Source organism: Colias croceus, chromosome 15, assembly GCF_905220415.1.
Source record: "Colias croceus chromosome 15, ilColCroc2.1".
NCBI classification, from domain to species: domain Eukaryota; kingdom Metazoa; phylum Arthropoda; class Insecta; order Lepidoptera; family Pieridae; genus Colias; species Colias croceus.
The window spans coordinates 1,353,082-1,372,776 of record NC_059551.1 but is presented as its reverse complement, the minus strand read 5'-3'; the positions used below and the strand labels follow the sequence as shown (position 1 = coordinate 1,372,776).

General features: G+C 33.4%; 3 protein-coding genes across 3 annotated transcripts; 1 reads left to right on the top strand and 2 right to left on the bottom strand.

The window, feature by feature from the left end:
- The first annotated feature begins 4,743 nt into the window (after positions 1 to 4,743).
- Positions 4,744 to 7,135, top strand: LOC123698190. The gene is made up of 4 exons (XM_045644781.1): positions 4,744 to 4,791; positions 5,598 to 5,756; positions 6,146 to 6,340; positions 6,983 to 7,135. The coding sequence occupies exons 1-4, from the start codon at positions 4,744 to 4,746 to the stop codon at positions 7,133 to 7,135; spliced, it is 555 nt and encodes a 184-aa protein (XP_045500737.1).
- A 929-nt stretch (positions 7,136 to 8,064) lies between these two features.
- On the bottom strand, positions 8,065 to 9,206 carry LOC123698188 (odorant receptor coreceptor-like). The gene is made up of 2 exons (XM_045644780.1): positions 9,101 to 9,206; positions 8,065 to 8,744 (listed from the first exon to the last, which is right to left on the bottom strand). The coding sequence occupies exons 1-2, from the start codon at positions 9,204 to 9,206 to the stop codon at positions 8,065 to 8,067; spliced, it is 786 nt and encodes a 261-aa protein (XP_045500736.1).
- An 8,414-nt stretch (positions 9,207 to 17,620) lies between these two features.
- Positions 17,621 to 19,123, bottom strand: LOC123698187. The gene is made up of 2 exons (XM_045644779.1): positions 18,874 to 19,123; positions 17,621 to 18,306 (listed from the first exon to the last, which is right to left on the bottom strand). Exons 1-2 carry the CDS (start codon positions 19,121 to 19,123, stop codon positions 17,621 to 17,623), a joined length of 936 nt encoding a protein of 311 aa, XP_045500735.1.
- Positions 19,124 to 19,695: the final 572 nt, after the last annotated feature.

The following is a 19,695-nucleotide window of genomic DNA, read 5'->3' as shown; positions in this document are numbered from 1 at the left end:
ATTTGTTGGCCATTAAGGAGTATCGGGACAATCTGTGTTCTTTTGTTTGTAAAATTTATGTGAACGGATTTGGATTCGTTCAATCTTATCCGCCATTTCCGAGTCCATTCGTAGACCTGGTTCACAGCTTCTTGAACTTTATCTCCTGCTTCCTGGTAAGTGATGCCTGTGGCCATGATAGCAGTGTCGTCGGCAAATGTTGCAGTAATGTTTTTTCCTAATACTGGGATGTCACACGTATACAAAAGGTATAGGATGGGACCCAAAACACTTCCTTGTGGTACACCAGCTCGTATTTCCTTGAGGTCCGAGTAGGCATCGTCTTGTCGAACTCTAAATACTCGATTGGTTATATAGGATTCTAAGATATCTGAAATTTGTTTTGGTAGCATTGTTCTTATTTTATGAATGAGACCTTTGTGCCAAACCTTATCAAAAGCCTGAGCGACATCTAAAAACACTGCTGAACAGACTTTCTTTTCTTCAAACGCTTTTTCGATGACATTTGTTAATCTGTGAACTTGATCTATTGTGGAGTGTTTCTTTCTAAATCCAAATTGGTGTTCTGGAATTATTTTCTTCTCATCAAGTATTGGCATGATCCGTTTAAGTAACAGTTTTTCAAAAAGTTTTGATACTATTGGTAGCAACGAGATCGGTCGATATGATGTTACATCATTTGGTGGTTTTCCTGGCTTTAATATCATAATAACTTCAGCAACTTTCCACAAATTAGGCACATATTTTAACCTAAATGCAGCGTTGAAGAGTGTTGTTAATTTAATTATAGCTTTGCGTGGCAAATTATGCATTATTTCGCCTGTGATTAAGTCAAACCCCGGAGATTTTTTTGGGTTAATACTTAACTTAATTTCGTTGGAAATCTCTTTGGGTGTTACAGACTTTATTTGTAATTCTTCATTAAGGTTTTGATCTTCAGGTAGTTCATTTGCGTCATCATCATATGGCTTAAAGATATTTTCCAGATGTTGCGCAAATCTTTTAGCTTTTTGTTCATTGTGGATTGCCCATTTTCCATTTTCTTCCTTAATTGGTGGAATATGCAGAACGGGTCTATTCATTTGTTTCGTAGCTTTCCAGAGAGAGTAGTCTGTGCTGCGATCGTTAGTCAGTTTTTTGAGATATGACGTCATATTAGCGTCATTTAGTTTTTTTATCTCTCTTTGTAGCTGTTTTGTGAGATTATTTAGTAGCTTTTTATCACCAGGAAAACGAGTTTGGTGCCACCGGTTTCTCTGCTTTCTCTTTTCACGTAAAAGTTCGATAATATTCTTCGGGTAGACTGCTCCCCTGTGACAAGAGTGACTATCTGGTGTGTTTCTCCATGCTGCTTGTTGTATGTCTACCATAAATTTTTCAACTTCTATATCAAGTTGTTCTGAATTTTTTAATGGTATATTAAGTTTTATATGTGTGTCCAAGTCGCTTCTAAAACTGTTCCAGTCTGTTTTCTTATTTACTAATCTTAGGATATTATTCTTATTTATAATATTTATACATAATTTAAGAATTATGGGCGAGTGGTCTGAACTCATATCGTTCATACTCTTTATATCTAAATAGTTAGATGATATATTTTTATATATAAAGAAATCCAATAGGTCGGGTATTTTGTTTGGATCTGTAGGCCAATAGGTTGGTTTGCCCGTAGATGCAAAGTTACAGTTCATATATTTCATGGCGCTTAGAAGTTCTTTGCCTTTAGGTGTAATCAACCTGGAGCCCCAATGGGTATGTTTGGCGTTAAAGTCACCACCAACAATAAATCTGTCGCCAAAACTCTTGAGAAGGGTAACGTATTTCTCTTTATTAAAAGATTCTCTCGGTGGGAAATACAAGGCTGATATAGATACAGGACCACGTTTGGTTTCAACGCATACTGTTACGGCCTGTACTTCTTGTTCTTCGATTTTACTTATTTCATAGTGCTTCAACTTTTCTTTTATTATCACTGCACTTCCACCCCTAGCTGTGTTATTTGGGTGAAGTGCAAGATATACTTTGTAACCTTTAAATTTAATGTATGATTGTTTGGTGAAGTGTGTTTCCGATACTAAGCACACGTCAATATTTTCTATTTCAAGGACAATTTGTAATTCATTGTGGTGTTTAAGAAGCCCATTGGCATTCCATTCCATTATGCTAAGTATTTGAGTCATTTTCTAGCAGTAGATGTAGCATTTCTATTGCTACTTTCCAGTTTCCTTAGTCTATCGTCAAATGTGGACATGAGGTTTAAAATTTGGTTGAGTTTTCCTTCAACGCTGTCTTTCATTTGGTTGCTTTCTTTCGTCTGGTTACCACTCGCGATTTGTGCAAAGGTGATGTGCTTACTTACTTGCCTGCTTTCTTTCACAGCTGGAACCACTTTTGTATCTGCTGTTTTCCGCTGATTTGGGATATTTAGTTTTTTCGTCGCTTTATTTTTAAGCGTCTGCATTTCTTTTGCTACCATGCATCCTCTATAGTTTGCAGGATGTGGAGCGCCACAATGCACACACTTTGGCTTTTCTTCTGCTGGCTTTTTACAATCTTTAGTTAGATGTCTACCAGTGCATTTTACACATCTTGGATCCTTGGAGCAATATTTTTGGGTGTGCCCGTAGGCTTGACATCTTTTACACTGAGGAACTAATTTAGAGGTTTTCAAGGGATGGATTTCCACCCTGCATCCTAATATAGACGTTATCTCATAGATTTTGTTTATTTCCTCTCCGTTATTAAAGGTAAGCATGAACATATTGAGAGGTGTCTTGTCTTTCCACCTCAGCTTGTTTACTGCCTCCTCGACTTTGAAGCCTTTTCTTTTCAGGTCTTCTACAATTCTATCTGGGTTGCATGTATGGTGCAATTTCTTAGCTATAACTCGTATTGGTCTTAATTGTTTGTTTTCATAGGAGTGCCAATGAAAGCCATCGGCAGTCAAAAACTCTGTGATGGTCCGATATACTGTTTCATTTTCAGTATTAATTTTTACGGTTTCTCCGTGCATAATTTTAATTGTAAAGCCGCCCCCAGGCGACTTTTCTAAGAGGAGATCAAAGAACGATTGGTAGTTCCTGATGTCATCTACTATTATAGGTGGAGGAAGTGGCACCTTTTTGGGTTTTACTTTCTCCTTACTTTCCTCATTTCGCTCTTCTTTATCGGAGATATGAGTGGGTGAAGTGTTCAGTTTGCGTTTTTTCCTGCTCTTGGTTCTAATCCACTCCGTTTCTTTGGCAAGTTCTTCTTCATCAGTGCTGTATTCTACATGGGAAGAGGACTTCTTTTCAATTTCTTTTTTCTCTGGAATTTCCGTTTCCACTGGAGTCAAAGAGTTCAATTTTTGTTGAAGAAGTTTTACTTGTTCCTCCAGATGCCTTACGTGGGTTTCAAGTTTTTCACGTACATTTTTCTCTTCGGAGTAGCACTTGAACAACAGATGTTCAGTTTCAGTTCTTAGATTTATTGATTTTTCGGTATTCATGATTATTTATTTTGGCGAACGAATCTTACTTCGCCTTAACAATTATTTTTGCTATTGGAGCGCAATAACTAGGTCATTGCGGCCGGCCGCAGCGACGGCGTTGTTATGATGTGTTAGCACTTTTTAGTAGCTCGAGCGAGACGTCTACTCTCAGCAAGTTCAAACATACTTTATATTACACGAAAATTTTAATATGTCACCTGTAAACTGTCATATACGGACAATTAGAATACATTTTTTAAATGGTAGTTTAATACGTTATTCGATGAATAAGTTTTAACCAATATTGAAAAATCAGCCCTAAAAAAAGTTTATTATTATTTGTAGGTAATAGATATTCTCTACAGTGAAGGGTAACTAATTAGGAGATTCACAAAATAACTAAAGTAGGTACATCATAACAAAATAACAATCTGTAAAACTGTTTGTGTATGTCTAATTTTTACCCGACTTAAAAAAGAAGGAGGTTATCAATTCAGCCGGTATATTTTTTTGTATTTAATTTACACTGAAGCAAGAATAATAAATGAAATGTTAAAATTTAATTTTTTAATCTTTTTATATATTTACTAGCTTACCGACCGCGGCTTCGCCCGCTTTCTGTAAAACGATTTGAGATTTAAACTATCCTATCTCGCAAGTTGGATCGAACTGCACGTGGTGTGCGAATTTTATTATAATCGGTTAAGTGGTTTAGGAGGCCATTGAGGACAAACATTGTGAAACGAGATATTAAGAATAGTATAACAGTATTTATGGAAAAATAAACGTGCGTCTGTGATATCATTAATCTGTACATATAGCCATCCAAAGTTCAGATATTTTATTACGACCTTTATAAAAAATATGGGGTCTTTTGTCATTTCAATGAAAACAAACACGTTATAAATCTCCGTAATGAAATTGATATTAGCAAGAGCAATTTATTAGTAAACGGATATAAATTATTATTTTGTCATTTCATTTTACAGTGAGATTACCATAAAAGTTTATTGTGAAATTTATTTACCTGTAATTGGATCTACATATTACTATGCATGCCAATTTATGTCACATACTCAAAATCCATACTAATATTAAAAATGCGAAAGTAACTCTGTCTGTCTGTCTGTTACTCAATCACGCCTAAACTACTGAACCAATTTGCATGAAATTTGGTATGGAGATATTTTGATACCCGAGAAAGGACATAGGCTACCTTTTATTGCGAAATATGTACCACGGGCGAAGCCGGGGTGGACCACTAGTGCATAATGAATGCGCTGGAAAACTGCATTATAATAGCAAAACACGATTTCCCGGTGAACATAAGCGCATAATTTGTGTTTAAATTTCCCTTTATATTGCGCCATAGTTACCTAATTAAGGAATTCGGTAACATTTGTGTGGTATTTATCATCTCTAAATATTACTGATGTTAGAGCTAGTATATTATAAATATAAGATGTACATCTGTTGCCAAATCAAATCAAATAAATAAATATTGTATTTAACACATACTACGAATTGAGGACCATCCGTCGTTTTTGGGAGAGTTGGTTAAAAAGATCGAATTTATCTGTGTAATTTCCTATTTGACAATGACTTAATTTACTTTAAATAATTGCGTTTAAATTATGTTATTGATATCATTTTAATGTTGTTTTAAACTTGTATTCGAAAATTTCAGTCGTGGAAATGTCACTAAAATTGTTAAAATTGTGTTTTTACTTTTATTTTGTTTATATTCTCATAAACATTTTGTATTCAATCGATTGCAGGGTATTATTATTTTTCATCTTTTAACAACACTTAAAATTAAAACAAAACTTAAATAATTTAGAAAAAAGCGAACTTGGCAACAATTATTTTTATTTTAGTATTTAATTCAAATCTAAAATAAAGATAAATATTAAAAAAAAACGAACGACATAAATAAATATTTTTATGAATTTTCACTAAGATGAGCATGAGTTTATTTAACTACGATTTTACGTTAAAAATAGGGAAATTAATCTTCGTAGAACGAACCTTTACCTGTTTTAAAAAATACTGCCGACAATTTTTTTTCAAAATTATCCTTATATTTGCAATATTTCCTTATATAATTATGAACTTTTACCCGCAGGAGGTGTACCCCAGTGCTGAACGACCCAACGTTACCTACGTGAACTTAAAATTTTTTGAATATTTGAACCTTACAGCAAGAAGATACAGTCGTCGCAGCCCTATATATTATATGGAGTTACATGCTTTGACGCTCTTTACTATTGATAATAGTGCTGTGGTGTGTACGATGATATATTAATTACTAAGTACACTTATTAATGAAAATTATTATATAGGGACGCCGCGCCGGGCCGTAAGACCTCAAAATCTCGTAAAAAATTACCAAAATCGCGAGATTGTAAGCTGTCCAAAAATTGTGATCTGGAATAATCGCATGCAATTTTTGATTCTTCATAAAACTGTAATCTACCGGTGCTTACATTTTTAACACTATGACTATTAAGTACATAATGTATGCCTTTAAGATTTTATAAATCTATCTCATTGAATCTATTTAACGATCCTTCTTCATTTTTGTTGCTTATTTTTAAAATGTTAGTAGTACTACTCTCCATTATTTGCTTTCGTTAAAAAATACTGAAAAAAAAACATATTTACAAAAAATAGGTTCACTTCTTCTACTACGAGTTCCTGTCAAACCGGTACATGCCGACCTTCGTGGAAGCCCACGTCAAGATGTGTGACATGGAGAAGGATGACTTCGTGATCGGTGTCTCCATGAGGAACGCGCTGCAGAAGATGCTGGACCAGCAGCCTCCAGACCAGCGGGTCACTAATTCTACACATTGCCCGTATCCACCGGTAAATATAAACTAAACATTTATTTATTCAAAATACCTACAGAAAAATAATAATTTAACTTTTGTAAAATCTTTATTTAATAATAGATATCTTCGCGGCTTCACTTACTCTTAAACTCGCTCGCTCGCTCTATCTATTAAGAAAAAACCGCAAAAGAATCCACCAAAAGAAAGACAGAAAGATTCTAGACATTGCTTTGTATTGTTTAGTGATAATTACCGCTTCCCGCGGCTTCGTAAGTATGGTCAAAGGAAATGAGTTCCAACTCGGAAAAAAATAGCCTACAGTGTTTAATGTAACTTTTTGGGATAATTCCCGTTTTATTTTTTAAAAGTTATTGTAATATTACTCATTAGGTCAAGGGCTTTCGATATCAGTTTAAAGTTTTTTGATATCTGCAATAATTACGGAATAATCGCCTGTGCACACTTAACGATTACACCCTGTATAACTCTCGTCATCAAACTAGGTAACTCCAGATATAAAAATCATACCACGTTCGCTTCATGGCTTCACTGCTACTTTGACCACTCTAATATAAAAAAAGCTATAAACCCGACTCTCCTTGTCATTTAAGTATTATGTTGAAATTCTTTTTTTGTTGGAATGTTTTTCAATTTCATGTTGGACTTTATGTTTCAGGGGAAATACGATCTTGTGAACATGACGACTCCTCGTAGTCCTTTGTATAGAAGCTTCCCGTTTCAAAAAGGACGAATTTACATTAACGTTACCGTGCACAAGGAACTAGTGGCTGAGATGTATATTGATTTGGAGATCAAAAACTTTTATTAATTTATTTATCAATAAAGGAATTGGAATTTGAAATATTGTATTAAAATTTTTAATTTTAATAAACATTAAACATTGTAACAAAACGGGCATTTTGTCTATGAAAACATAATCTTAAACGATAGCTCACATGTGGGTGGTAAAGTTGGGCGGGTTGCTTGTTATGGGTGTACACATAGAGTTTTAAGAATTCATCTATTTGAAAAAAATGCGTCTGGAATTTTATAAGTATTTTTTACGTACTCAGCGTATGCAAAACTATAACCTCCTTTGAGCTTAGTATACCAACAGTGGGACACCCTGTATACTGAATCACAGCCTAATAGATGACTAATTAATATCCAAGTTATACTCGATAACGTAGTTAATTTGTTCTAGATATTACCTATTCCTATAAGTGAGCAATTTATATCAATTAAATAGTTATTTAGCAAGTGATCGTTGTACTAATAACTGGTAAATAATTTCTAGCGATTGAAGTTTACAATTTGATGATAAATTATTTGTACAAAGGATAAGAAAGTGTTTTAATTAATTTTACTAGGAAATGTTCATTGTAATTAGTGAAAATCAATAAAAAATAATTGGATTGCCGTATAATACAAAATCGTCGCCTTACTCCATGACGTGACGGTATTGCCATGACGCGACCTTGAAAAGAAGTTTCACTTCAAATATGTTTTATATGCATTTTATGATTAACGTACTTATAATAACATCTACATTTACGGATACTGAGAATGAAATATTTTAAATGTTTAAAAAATATTTAAAACCTTAATTTTATAACAAAAACGAAAAGTATTCGTGTGAAATTTGGCAAATAGCAAATAATATTTTGAAACCATACAAACTTATATGCGACTTGTTTAGTACGTGTGTAGATTATCTACGTGCAAGCTGAATTGAGTTTCGCAGCTATTCGCCACTTCTCATTTGAGCGTTGATTGCAAAGTCGTATAAAACGAATAGCAAGACTTAACCACAGACATCAGGCATTCAAAACTCAACACGGCAACCCCGCCGGCGGAAAGATGCAATTTCTTCTGCGAGTTCTGCAGCACTATAAGCACCGTTCGCATATTCGCAGTATCGAAGTTTTCCCACTTGCAACCGTACACCGCACTCTCAAAGGTGTTGCTAGCGTTAATTATCTTTTGCCCCAAATAGCAGTTCATGAAAAGCTGAGCGAACGCGAACGGAATTTCCAAATACGTGTTCTCGATACCTCCCAATAGCGCGGCGATTACGCCTGCCATGAGCACTAGGAATTCCAACGCCATGCTAACACGTAGTACGTTCTCTAGCTGCTTTAACAGAATTATGTTTTCGTTGTGGAGTTTTATGATGAATTTTAAGCGCTGTTTCACGAATTCGTTCATGATTTTCGACTTGGAATTTTCGTACATTCCTCCCTTGTAAAATGTTTCGGCGTCGTTCCATATGTTGAGTAATTCTTCACTTAGTGATAGAAGAGATGCTTCAGTGTAACCGAATAATATTATAATGAATGCTGTGCAGTTTGCAAGACTGTTTGTCGCTGTGGGTATCGCGAAACAGTACATAGCTTGTGCAATTTCATAGTTCGGTGATTCTGTTATAGGTTCTAGACCTGGAAATGGGCAAGAATTACATATTTAATGTTTAATTTAGAAACTTATTATTTATACCATACATACGTGATTAATGATTATATTTACACTCAAATATCAATTTATTCAGTTAGGAACTTCCAACAAATACAATTTTCTTGTAAATTCCATTATCTATTACAATTGTTAGATGAATCTGTTTTAAATCGGTACTTACCATAAATTATCAACGTATTTTCTGCAAACTGCTTTCCCGGTAGAAAGAAGGGCAGAATTAAATAGATATAAGCGTTTACAACGAGTCCTAGCCATATATAGGTTGCCCTTTTCTTTACCGTTTTCAAATGCTTCAGAATATTCCTTGATAGTCGAGTACCGGGCTCTATTTCTTTGTTACAGATCCTATATCTATCCACTACTTCTCTTATTGTTTTGCTGTAATAAAACGCATACAAGTAGCAGTTCACATTTTCGACATACATAAGGCCGTATTCAGAAAGAAATCTGGAAACTTATAAGCGCTTACCGGCGCTTGTCAGCGCTGGTAACCCACGCAGGAAAATATAATATGAACACGCGCCGATATGTGCTGAACGGTAGCTGCCATATAAAATTTGTCTTGGTCTGCTTCAACCTGCTTCCTTTGTGTAGAACGAACGAACGCTTATAAGTTTCAGCTTTCTTTCTGAATACATGAATAATACATCAAACTTTTTTAGGTACTTCTTTTAAACAACTTCTTAATAATAACATCATTTAGGGTCTAATAGACGGTCTGTCTAGTAATGTTATTAGTAATTATATTATATTATGCTGTTTTCTATAGCTTAGATCCCATCTTAGCATTTGCATAACACAAATTTTTAACATAAAGTTCTTGAAGATAAGCAACAATGTTAAAAAGTTTTTTTTAATTCTCTAGAGCCTAGTGCTTTGTAGATTTAAAATAAAAATTTAGATATACATATTTGCAATACCCATTGATCACCATAAACAACAGTCGTATAGCGCAGGACTCAGTATATGCTCCTAGAGAGAACACAATCACAGATCCAATGAAGTAGCCAGACTTCCTGTAGCGGACAAACGCACACCAGATCATGGAGAAGAAGTAGATGTAGAAGTAGCAGAGGAACCCGAATATTGTGAATATGTAGCTGATTAGAGGAATGCCTGTAATATAAGGAAATAATCTGTAAACAAGATCCAGTAACTTGAGTTGTGTTAAGTGTGACTATCATTCATAAGCTTGACCGTAAGAGATGGTCTAATAGTTTTTTTTGAAGTAACTTAAATTGCTAAACGATGAGTGAATTTATTATACATTAAAAATTCTTTTATATTCGGTAAAAAATTCATTTTTTTTTACACAGTCATGTACTAAGTTACAAAATCGATTGTTTAACGAAAAGAACTAAATAGATATTATTACAGAACCCCAGAAAAAACTCAGATAAACTCTACAATTATGATATACAATATATAATATGTATTCTCTATAAGGTACATATAGGTAAGTTAAATTCCTTACGTTTCACATTCCATTTATCAATGTTCAAAGTCACAGTTCTCAGTAAGACTCCAACATTCATCAACATATCTTCAAGTTCACAATAATCCAATCCGTATTTGCGTATGATTTTGCAGATATGTATTAACTTGAATTTTATCTCCATATTTACTGGGTTACTTATTTAGTAATACATTTATTAAAGTTGTTTATGATACTAATGTTTTCGTTTAATTTATTTACCTAAATTATGCCCTTATGTACCTACCATAAAATGACATTTCTAATCTACACTATAATATTATAAAGAGGAAAACTTTGTTTGTTTGTTTGTTTGTTTGATTGTAATGAATAGGCTCATAAACTACTGGACCGATTTTAAAAATTCTCTCACCGAAAGCTACATTATCCACGACTAACATAGGCTAGGTTTTATCCCGGAAATCCCACGGGAACGGGAACTATGCGGGTTTTTCTTTGAAAACGCGGGCTAAGCAGCAGGCGGAAAGCTAGTTATTTAAATAAATAAAGCATTTTTTGCAAATTACGTGTGTGTTTCTCTAGCAAAAATTGCTCTTGAATATAGTTAGTTTCTGTATTCTATTTTAAAAATATTACTTACTAGGTTTCCGCCCGCGGCTTCGCCCGTGCAGTCAAAGAAAAACCCGCATAGTTCCCGCTCCCGTGGGATTTCCGGGATTGCGTCATTTTCCCGGAATAAAAAGTAGTCTATGTCCTTTCTCGGGTACCAAAATATCTCCATACCAAATTTCATGACAATTGGTTCAGTAGTTTAGGCGTGATTGAGTAACAGACAGACAGACAGACAGACAGAGTTACTTTCGCATTTATAATATTAGCACAGTATTACAATATTATTTCCTACAGTAAGGAAACGCCTTTGATGTCGCGCGATGCCGCCGCCAGCGTAGGTACTTACGCTGCCACACGAAAATAGGCTAGGGTTGCAACAAATGGGAAATAAAACAAATTTGATTATTAATATTATGATGAAATCATTTATTCATATGTACATTCAAAATAATTGCGATTATTAAATCTGATGTAATTATTTGTTCATAAATATATAATTACAGATATTGCACTGCTAAATATTATTTACGTGGTCTACGTGGACACTTTATTTTTGTATGTTCTTAATTGTATATTATACCATTTAACTAAGTAATGCATTCGCATTGGGATGCTTTGATTTTAATTCAACAGATACAATTAATACAATCTTTCTGAAATATTGTTTCCTTCTGGGATTTCAATGTAGATTTACATCCGTAAACGGAACAGTTTTTGCACGCCATAATAGAATATGTAAGTACCTATGTATAATAAAATTATTACACAAAAAATACGACTGCGTCGTCCTTTCGCGATAGTTAATGCAAACTCAGCGTGATTGCATTAAGCGGCCCGCGTCGCCCGACCCCCCGCCAGTTCCCCTCCGTTTCTCTGCACAAGTACATTCGTCACACTACTGTAGGAAATATGGTAATACTGTGATATTAGTATGGATTGTCGCTGTGTGAAAACTTAAAATAAAGCAAAATACATTGTTTAACAGCCTTAAGCTTGTTAATTTCCTACGAGTTTTACAATGTCTCATAAACACATCCATATTCCATACTAATATTATAAATGCGAAAGTAACTCTGTCTGTCTGTCTGTTACTCAATCACGCCTAAACTACTGAACCAATTTGCATGAAATTTGGTATGGAGATATTTTGATACCCGAGAAAGGACATAGGCTACCTTTAATTGCGAAATATGTACCACGGGCGAAGCTCTAGTATACCTATTATAAACAATACACGATATTATTCCTAGACAATGTTTGTTAAAATGTTTCAATATGAACTTAATACCAAAGTAAGTTCGGCGGGCAAACACGGGATTTCATTGCAAATGGTTTTCAAATATTAGTTTACAGTATTCACGAACTCTGTAATATAAACTGTATGTTTGTTCTACAATTCTGTCGGATACGCTTAACTAGAATGTGTGATAGGTTGTAAATACAGATATCCAAATAAGCTATTTCAAATTTGAAAACAATTAACAATCGCGATGGGTTGGATTTTGATGTTATTTGCACGTTGTTTCAAAACAATTTAGTTTTAAGTTCTGGCAATGTTGTTCGACCAAACAATATACATAATATTATATAAAAATAGTATCATACAACCTTTTCTCTGACCTATCAAAGGTCAATTCGTTTCGGAGGTTGGTTACAAACACTGATACAGTTACCATATTAAACATTTATGTAACTTGGTTTAGTTACATAATTAAAGTAATAAATAGTATGTATGTAATAGGTATGTGTCCCGAGCACACGTGTCAGAAGTGAAATTTCTATGGCAAGATTTAAAGGTACCAAAAAAGGTACCAAAGTCGTCGCTTTACTCTATGACGTAACGCTATTGCCATGACGCGACCTTGAAATTATTCTCAACGCACCTAAAGAAGTTTCACTTCAAAAACTTTTTTACTTTAACGTATAATATACCTCTAAAAAGAACTACTGAAAAGCTTGTACTAATAAAATATAAGAAAGTTTTGCTGTATACTCATGTAGTAGTGTGAGGTGTGAACATTCACACTATTATGTCCTAATTATATTACTGTAGGTTTCAATTAATTAATTAATTGGTCGCCTATAATGGTTTATTAACGCCTCGAAGATATCGTAGTATGTGTGAAGGGTTGCACGAACAAAGAAATTAAACCTATTTTAATCGACGGTTTACTGGTTAACGAACAGATAAATGAATAAAAAAAATGACAATCTTTGATAAAATCTAATAATTTTAAAAGTTCTTTCTGCTGTCATAAATCCTTGATGTACCTTATAATAACCTAAAACTTCAGCTAATCTTGTATTATTTGAATCTACGACAGCCGTAAATGGATTTCATTTCGTGCATAGAGCAGCATTCAAGCTTCTAAGATTAAATCTATTTGTATGTTGTATACAATTTTAGCGTGAAATCTTACACACATAGATACTAATTCTGATATCTTTGAATTTACTTCCAAAGAAACCAATGTAACTAGACAAATGATAAAGATGCGTACATTTAGCTCGGTTTGTCGTAATGAAAACATTTTAACATTTAAAAGTAATTGAGGTACAAGCAACTCTTCGAAAATTAAAATTAAAAAAAACAAGAAGCCTACTCCCAAGTCTACGTAATTTTGAGATTAACTTAAACAAATTACAATTAGTTCTAAATAACTTTGTAACAAACTTTCCGTAGGTCAAAAACATTAATATCACTTGTTCGTTGATTGATAGCAAATCCCATCAGAGATTCGTAATAAAACGGGCCAGGGATTGTAGCGATCAAATATAATATCGTTAATTAATGATTAAACTTTGTTTAACAGGATCGTGTAACTCGTCTTTTGAAGTTGATTGTCTTATTATTTGCTTGAACGAATTAATAAAGTTGTAAAGATTGCTGATGTTTGGTTGTTGTATAGGCTGGTTATACTACAGATTATTGATGTTTGGTTAGTATAAAGGCCTGTATTAAGTTTGCTTTACTTCTGGGTGGAGATAAGACTACTGAGAATATAAATGAAACGAACCGTGGTATAAGATAAAATAAGAAGAATGAATATTTATTCAAATAGGTTTCTATAGGTATACAATTAAATCAAAACATTTTAATCTGCTGAGCATCGACACGAAAACCTTTACCATTTTGCGTCCTATTGTGGTTACAGATAATTAATATTTCCAGACATTTTATTGCTTACAGAAGATTTATATACTACAGCAGCTGAACCAGGAACTGCGCCGTCAAAAGCTTTTCTTTTTCTCAATGTTTGAAACATTTTTAATGATCATTTTTCCATTTTAACCATTTATTTACGGAACAAACTCAGCTTAATAATTAACGAAACAAACTCTTCTCTAATATTAGTAGGTACCTAAAGATAGTTTATATGTACTTTCATTTTTAAACGTCACTCCAGATAAAGGTCCGCAGTCCATGAAAATAGTATAGCAGAGCAATAAGGTAATATTTTTTGCAAAAGCCATTCTCTTAGACAAGTACAGTATCGGTAAAATTGGATGTGTCCATAGCGTATTTATTGCGGCATCCTAACGAAGGGCCAGTGGTTAGGAGATTAAGGTCCGGTCACAAGAGGACAGTAAAATGGGAAGTTTTGTTTAGAACTACTATTAATAACAAAAAAAGAGTATTCGAGTTGTTTCACAACATATGATTTTTTTATTCTCAAAATGATTTACATTCAACTGATTATTTTTTTAACTTACTTACTATGGGAGGTGATAAATTCTTTGACTCAGGGATATATGAAAAATTTATACCTCACAAGGCGACATGGAATTTCAACTTGCTACTTAAAACATCAGAAGAAACTACAACATTATCATAAAATTCTGTCCTAACAACATATTTATATTTTTTCATTTACACAAACAAGTAAAACGATTAGAAAGCATCTTAATTCTCAGCAACATTAAACTTAAACCAGACGCTTCCCTCCCACATTCTTAAGAAAATCCAATAACAAATTGTATAAATTCGATTTAGATGTAAGAACAAGCCGGACAGCTATTCCTTAGCGTTATTTAGCATAATCTAAATGCAGATGAGTCGGCCGGAGCGGGCATTAGTATAATTTTAGCATAAATCGTTTAAATATTTTAATTTCTACAATTACGGCTTGGTTTTGATTGAGCGCTCAAGGATTGTTTGATGAAATTAATGGGATTTAATCTAGGCGATTGTTGGATTAGTAAGCGTTTAGTCAAGGGTATTAGAGGTATGAAGAAAGGAGTATTTTATGCTTAAAAGAGACAATAGCAGAGTAAAACAGACAAGCTATCGCTGACTGCGATAGAATTTTAATTTTATGATTCATCCATTGATTTAAGTTAGTATAAGCCAAATGTATTTATTTTGTAGACATGTACAATCAAAATACATAGTATAAATTGTAAAATATAGGTAAGATTTTGAACAATTTAGGGCTGATTTTTCAATCCTTGGTTAAAACTTATTCATCGAATAACGTATTAAACTACCATTTCAAAAATATATTCTAATCAATTCTAATTGTCCGTATTTGACAGTTTCCAGGTGACATTTTAATATGTTAGTGTTAAGTGTTCGTGTAATACTTTATTGGACGGATAAATTTTAACCAAGGACTGAAAAATCGGCTCTTAATGTGTTTAGTGTAATTAATGAATGAGAACGTTATAAAAATAGTCATTGTCAAGGAAAATATAGGATCAGGTCACTTAATACATAAATATAAGCAAAACACAGTATACTAAGTCATATACTCGTATATTTATTTAGAATAACATTGGAAATTACATTGTAATTTAACTAAATGAAAACTAATAGAGATCAAAGGCAAACGAAAGGCTAAATAAGCGTATAATTTTACAAACGATTTATGAATTATAACTTCTCCAATTTAAATTATTGGATCTATTTGTTTAAACTTAATTACTTTAAAATAATACATTATTAATATCGAAATATGTTCGTTATATATTTTTGCTACAGACTTATCGATCCACTTAATAATATTAACAAAAGAAATGCCTACAACCGCACCCATCTATCGGCCAATAAACTTAAAAACTGAACATATGTTTAAGAGCACGTTGACGCTTTTGATTTTAAAAACAATCTATTACTCTATTAAATTTTACAGTAGATTTGTGAAATCTAGCTTAAATATTTAACAATGCACAGATCAACGGCGCTAATTTTCAGTCTAGGCTAGGCTATTATGAGTTGATTTGTATCACAATTTGACTGTTAACATATACAATAACACTACGTATGTTAAAGTTGCTATTACGAAGCTTCGTAAAGAAAAAGCGAGTGCAAACTATCATGACAAAGTAGAATATAAATTGTACTTTCCATTAAGAAAATATTTATAAACTCCTTATGATATTCTAGCTCTATTCACCTCATGAGAAGTGTCATTATTCAGGTTTGTGTTCGGATTTGTCCATTTGTAAGTCTGTGCCAACTTCAATATCCCGTTCGTTTGCCATATTTGGTTGAGAACGGATATTGGTGGGCGACTGGAACTCTGTACAAACCTTTAGCGTTCTATTTTAAAGTACAATTAAGTGTTTGACTGACCGGTTGGCTTGGTTGGTGCCCTGCCTTCAAAGCCAGAGGTCGTGGGTTCGATTCCCACCGGGGCAAATATTTGTGTGATGAACATAGATGTTTGCTCTGTGTCTGGGTGTTAATTATCTACATTATGTATTTATTTAAAATTATATTTGTATGTTTATCAGCCATCTGGTTACCACAACACAAGCGAAAGCTTAGTATGATGGATCAGATCGTGCCGTGTGTGAAAATTGTCCTGAAATATTTATTATTATTATTTATTATAAAAGACGAATGTTGTTTTGATGTTTATGAATATTAATCGGTTTACGGTGCATTAACAATTTCATTTTTTTTTAGTGTAAACAGGCGTAGAGCATTATTCTCTTGCTCTAGCTCTAGCACTAACTCTGTGTTCGTTTGTTGTAAATTCACTGTAAGGGGAATACACGCATCATTTCGTTGTTCCGTGAAATGGAAAAGATTTCTTATCATCTTTAATAATAATTAATGACTCATATCATTTATTAAGTTTTTTTTTATAAATTTTATTGGATACGATGTCTTATGTAGACTTATTAGCATTACATATTGCTTTGGCTTTATGGTATGAACTATGAATATATCCCCTTAATAATAGCCTCTAAAATTTACAAAACTGAAATGTTAATACTGCTCAAAAACTGCCAACTCAACTAGCCGTTTATTTGTAAAAGGACAAAAATAGCACAGAATATAAAACAATATTGATTCTGTGGCAAAATAATAAACCGCTTTACGTGTTCATTGTTTCGCTGAAAATTTGATGCTTGATTGAAAAATTTACATACTAAGGTCAGAAAAGCAATTTTGAAACAGGAAATTTGTGAAAGCCAAACAATTTTTTGTTTCAAGAGATCTCATTTTGTGTAAAAAAAGCTTTTATATAAGTTAAACCGATTGGCATTTTGAAACAATGATTATAAAATGATAATTCACTTCAGAAATGCCATTTAATTATTTTATTCCTTTTACATTATGCGTATGCCTTAAGTTGTCTTTATTTATTTTCAACCATTTTTATTATTCTTACCTGTTCACCATAACATTTCAGGCAGAAAAAACTGAAGTAATGCTATGAATTCTGAAGAGAGTTTATACTAAGAGGTGTAGTTAGAAGGTGTGTCAGGTGTGTCAGATCAAAGCACTATGATATATAATAATAAAAAAAACTTTATAAGAGTGCAGATTATTATCAATATTTATTTAAGTGTAGACTGCAGAGTTGTATAGAAGGAGTAGCAGGATTTTATCACTGTCATCAAACACTCGAATCCCAATATAGCGACTCCACCTGCAGAAAGTTGCAACGTCTTCTGTGAGTTCTGTAACATTATTAGAACGGTTTTCATATTAGATTTATTGAAATTCTCCCATCTGCAATTGTATACAGCTGTCTCAAAACTATTGCTTGCATTTATTATCTTCTGTCCCAAGTAACAGTTCATGAAGATTTGCGCGAATGTAAACGGTATCTGCAGAAACGTATTTTCGATACCTCCAAGAAGTTCGGCTATTAACCCAGCCATGAGAACAAGGAATTCCAGAGCCATGCTGACTCGAAGGACATTCTCGAGTCGTTTCAGCATCGTCATATTGTCAACGTGAAGTTTGATTATGAACCTTAATCTCTGCTGCACAAAGGTGTTTATGAATTGCACTTTTGTCATGGTTTCTTCGTGGACAGTTTCTTGGTAACTTACTTCTGCGTCATCCCACATACAGAGGAGTTCCTCACTCAGAGATAGAAGCTGGGCTTCTGTGTAACCATACAAAATGATTACTAATACCATGCAGTTAGCAAGGCTGTGTGATAGCGTTGGTATAGCCATGCAAATCATTGACTGTGATATTTCGTAATTTGGGGACACGGTCATAGGATCCAGTCCTGAAAATATAGAACTAGTTAAAGTGTGGAATGTTGAAAAACACTAAGATACACGATATGACCCTAATTTTAATGATCTAATCTATTGAATCGTCAAAGAGGATTTCAATCATATTATTTACTAGCTTCCGCCCGCGACTCCGTCTGCGCGGAAAAATTTATTTTTTTTCTACGTATTTTTCCGGGATAAAAAGTATCCTATTTTATGCCCAGGATAATAAGGTATAATTATACCAAGTTTCATCGAAATCGAACCGTTAGTTTTTACGTGATGCCTTCACATACAGACAGACAGACAGACAGAAAGACAGACAGACAGACAAAAATTGATTTAATCACATATTTGGGTTTGGTATCGATCCAGTAACACCACCTGGTATTTATTTTTTCAATATTTTCAATGTACAGAATTGACCCTTCTACAGATTTATTATATGTATAGATACGTTAAAAAATTTAGATGTAAATACAGTAATTAACTAAGATTTGTAGAGATATAAATAAGAGTAACTTTTCTTTTCTTATAACATTCAAAAATGTTTTGAAAGCCAAAGGATATTTACTTACCAAAAATAATAAGTCTGTTTTCCGCAAACTGCTTCCCTGGCCGAAAAAATGGTAGAACCAGATAAATATAGGCATTTATTATCAATCCTAGCCAAATGATTGTGGCTCGCTTCTTGACTATCCTCAAATGTTTCAGTATGTTTCGGGAAAATCGACTGTCCGGTGGAACTTGATCATTGCAGAGTCGATATACTTCCACGACATCTCTTATCAATTTCCTGTGAAGCGCTAGATTGTATGAAATAAACATTCTGCGATGAAGAAGAAGAAGATGCGAGATGAAAAACTGTGCTCAAAGCATTCTAAATCTTTTAGTAAGTATGTATAATTAAAAGATCTGCAGAATTCAAGAATTTCGTACTCCAAGCTTTAATTTTTTTAAATGTAATATTAGAAAATGCTTACAGAGCAAAAGTAAAATTTAAAACAGACATTAACCTGTTAATGACAATAAAAAGGAACCGGATAGCGCAAGATTCGCTGTAGGATCCTATAGAGAACACGATAATAGATCCTATGAAGTATCCAGTACGAGGATATAACACGAAGGTACACCACAACATTGAGAATAGGTATACGTAGTAGTAGCACACGAATCCGACGATAATCAAGAAGTAAACGAAGATTGGTATTGCTAAAAGGGAGAAAAATACTTTGAGTTAATACAAATTCTGAAATTTTCAGTCTAATGTCCACATTATCTACACACAATTATAATGATCTCAAGGCTGTATACATTTTTAACCAATTATATACTATGACTTCAACAATCTTTTTCCCTGCTCCAGAGTAACATTGCTTTAAAAATGCCTGTGGCCTTTT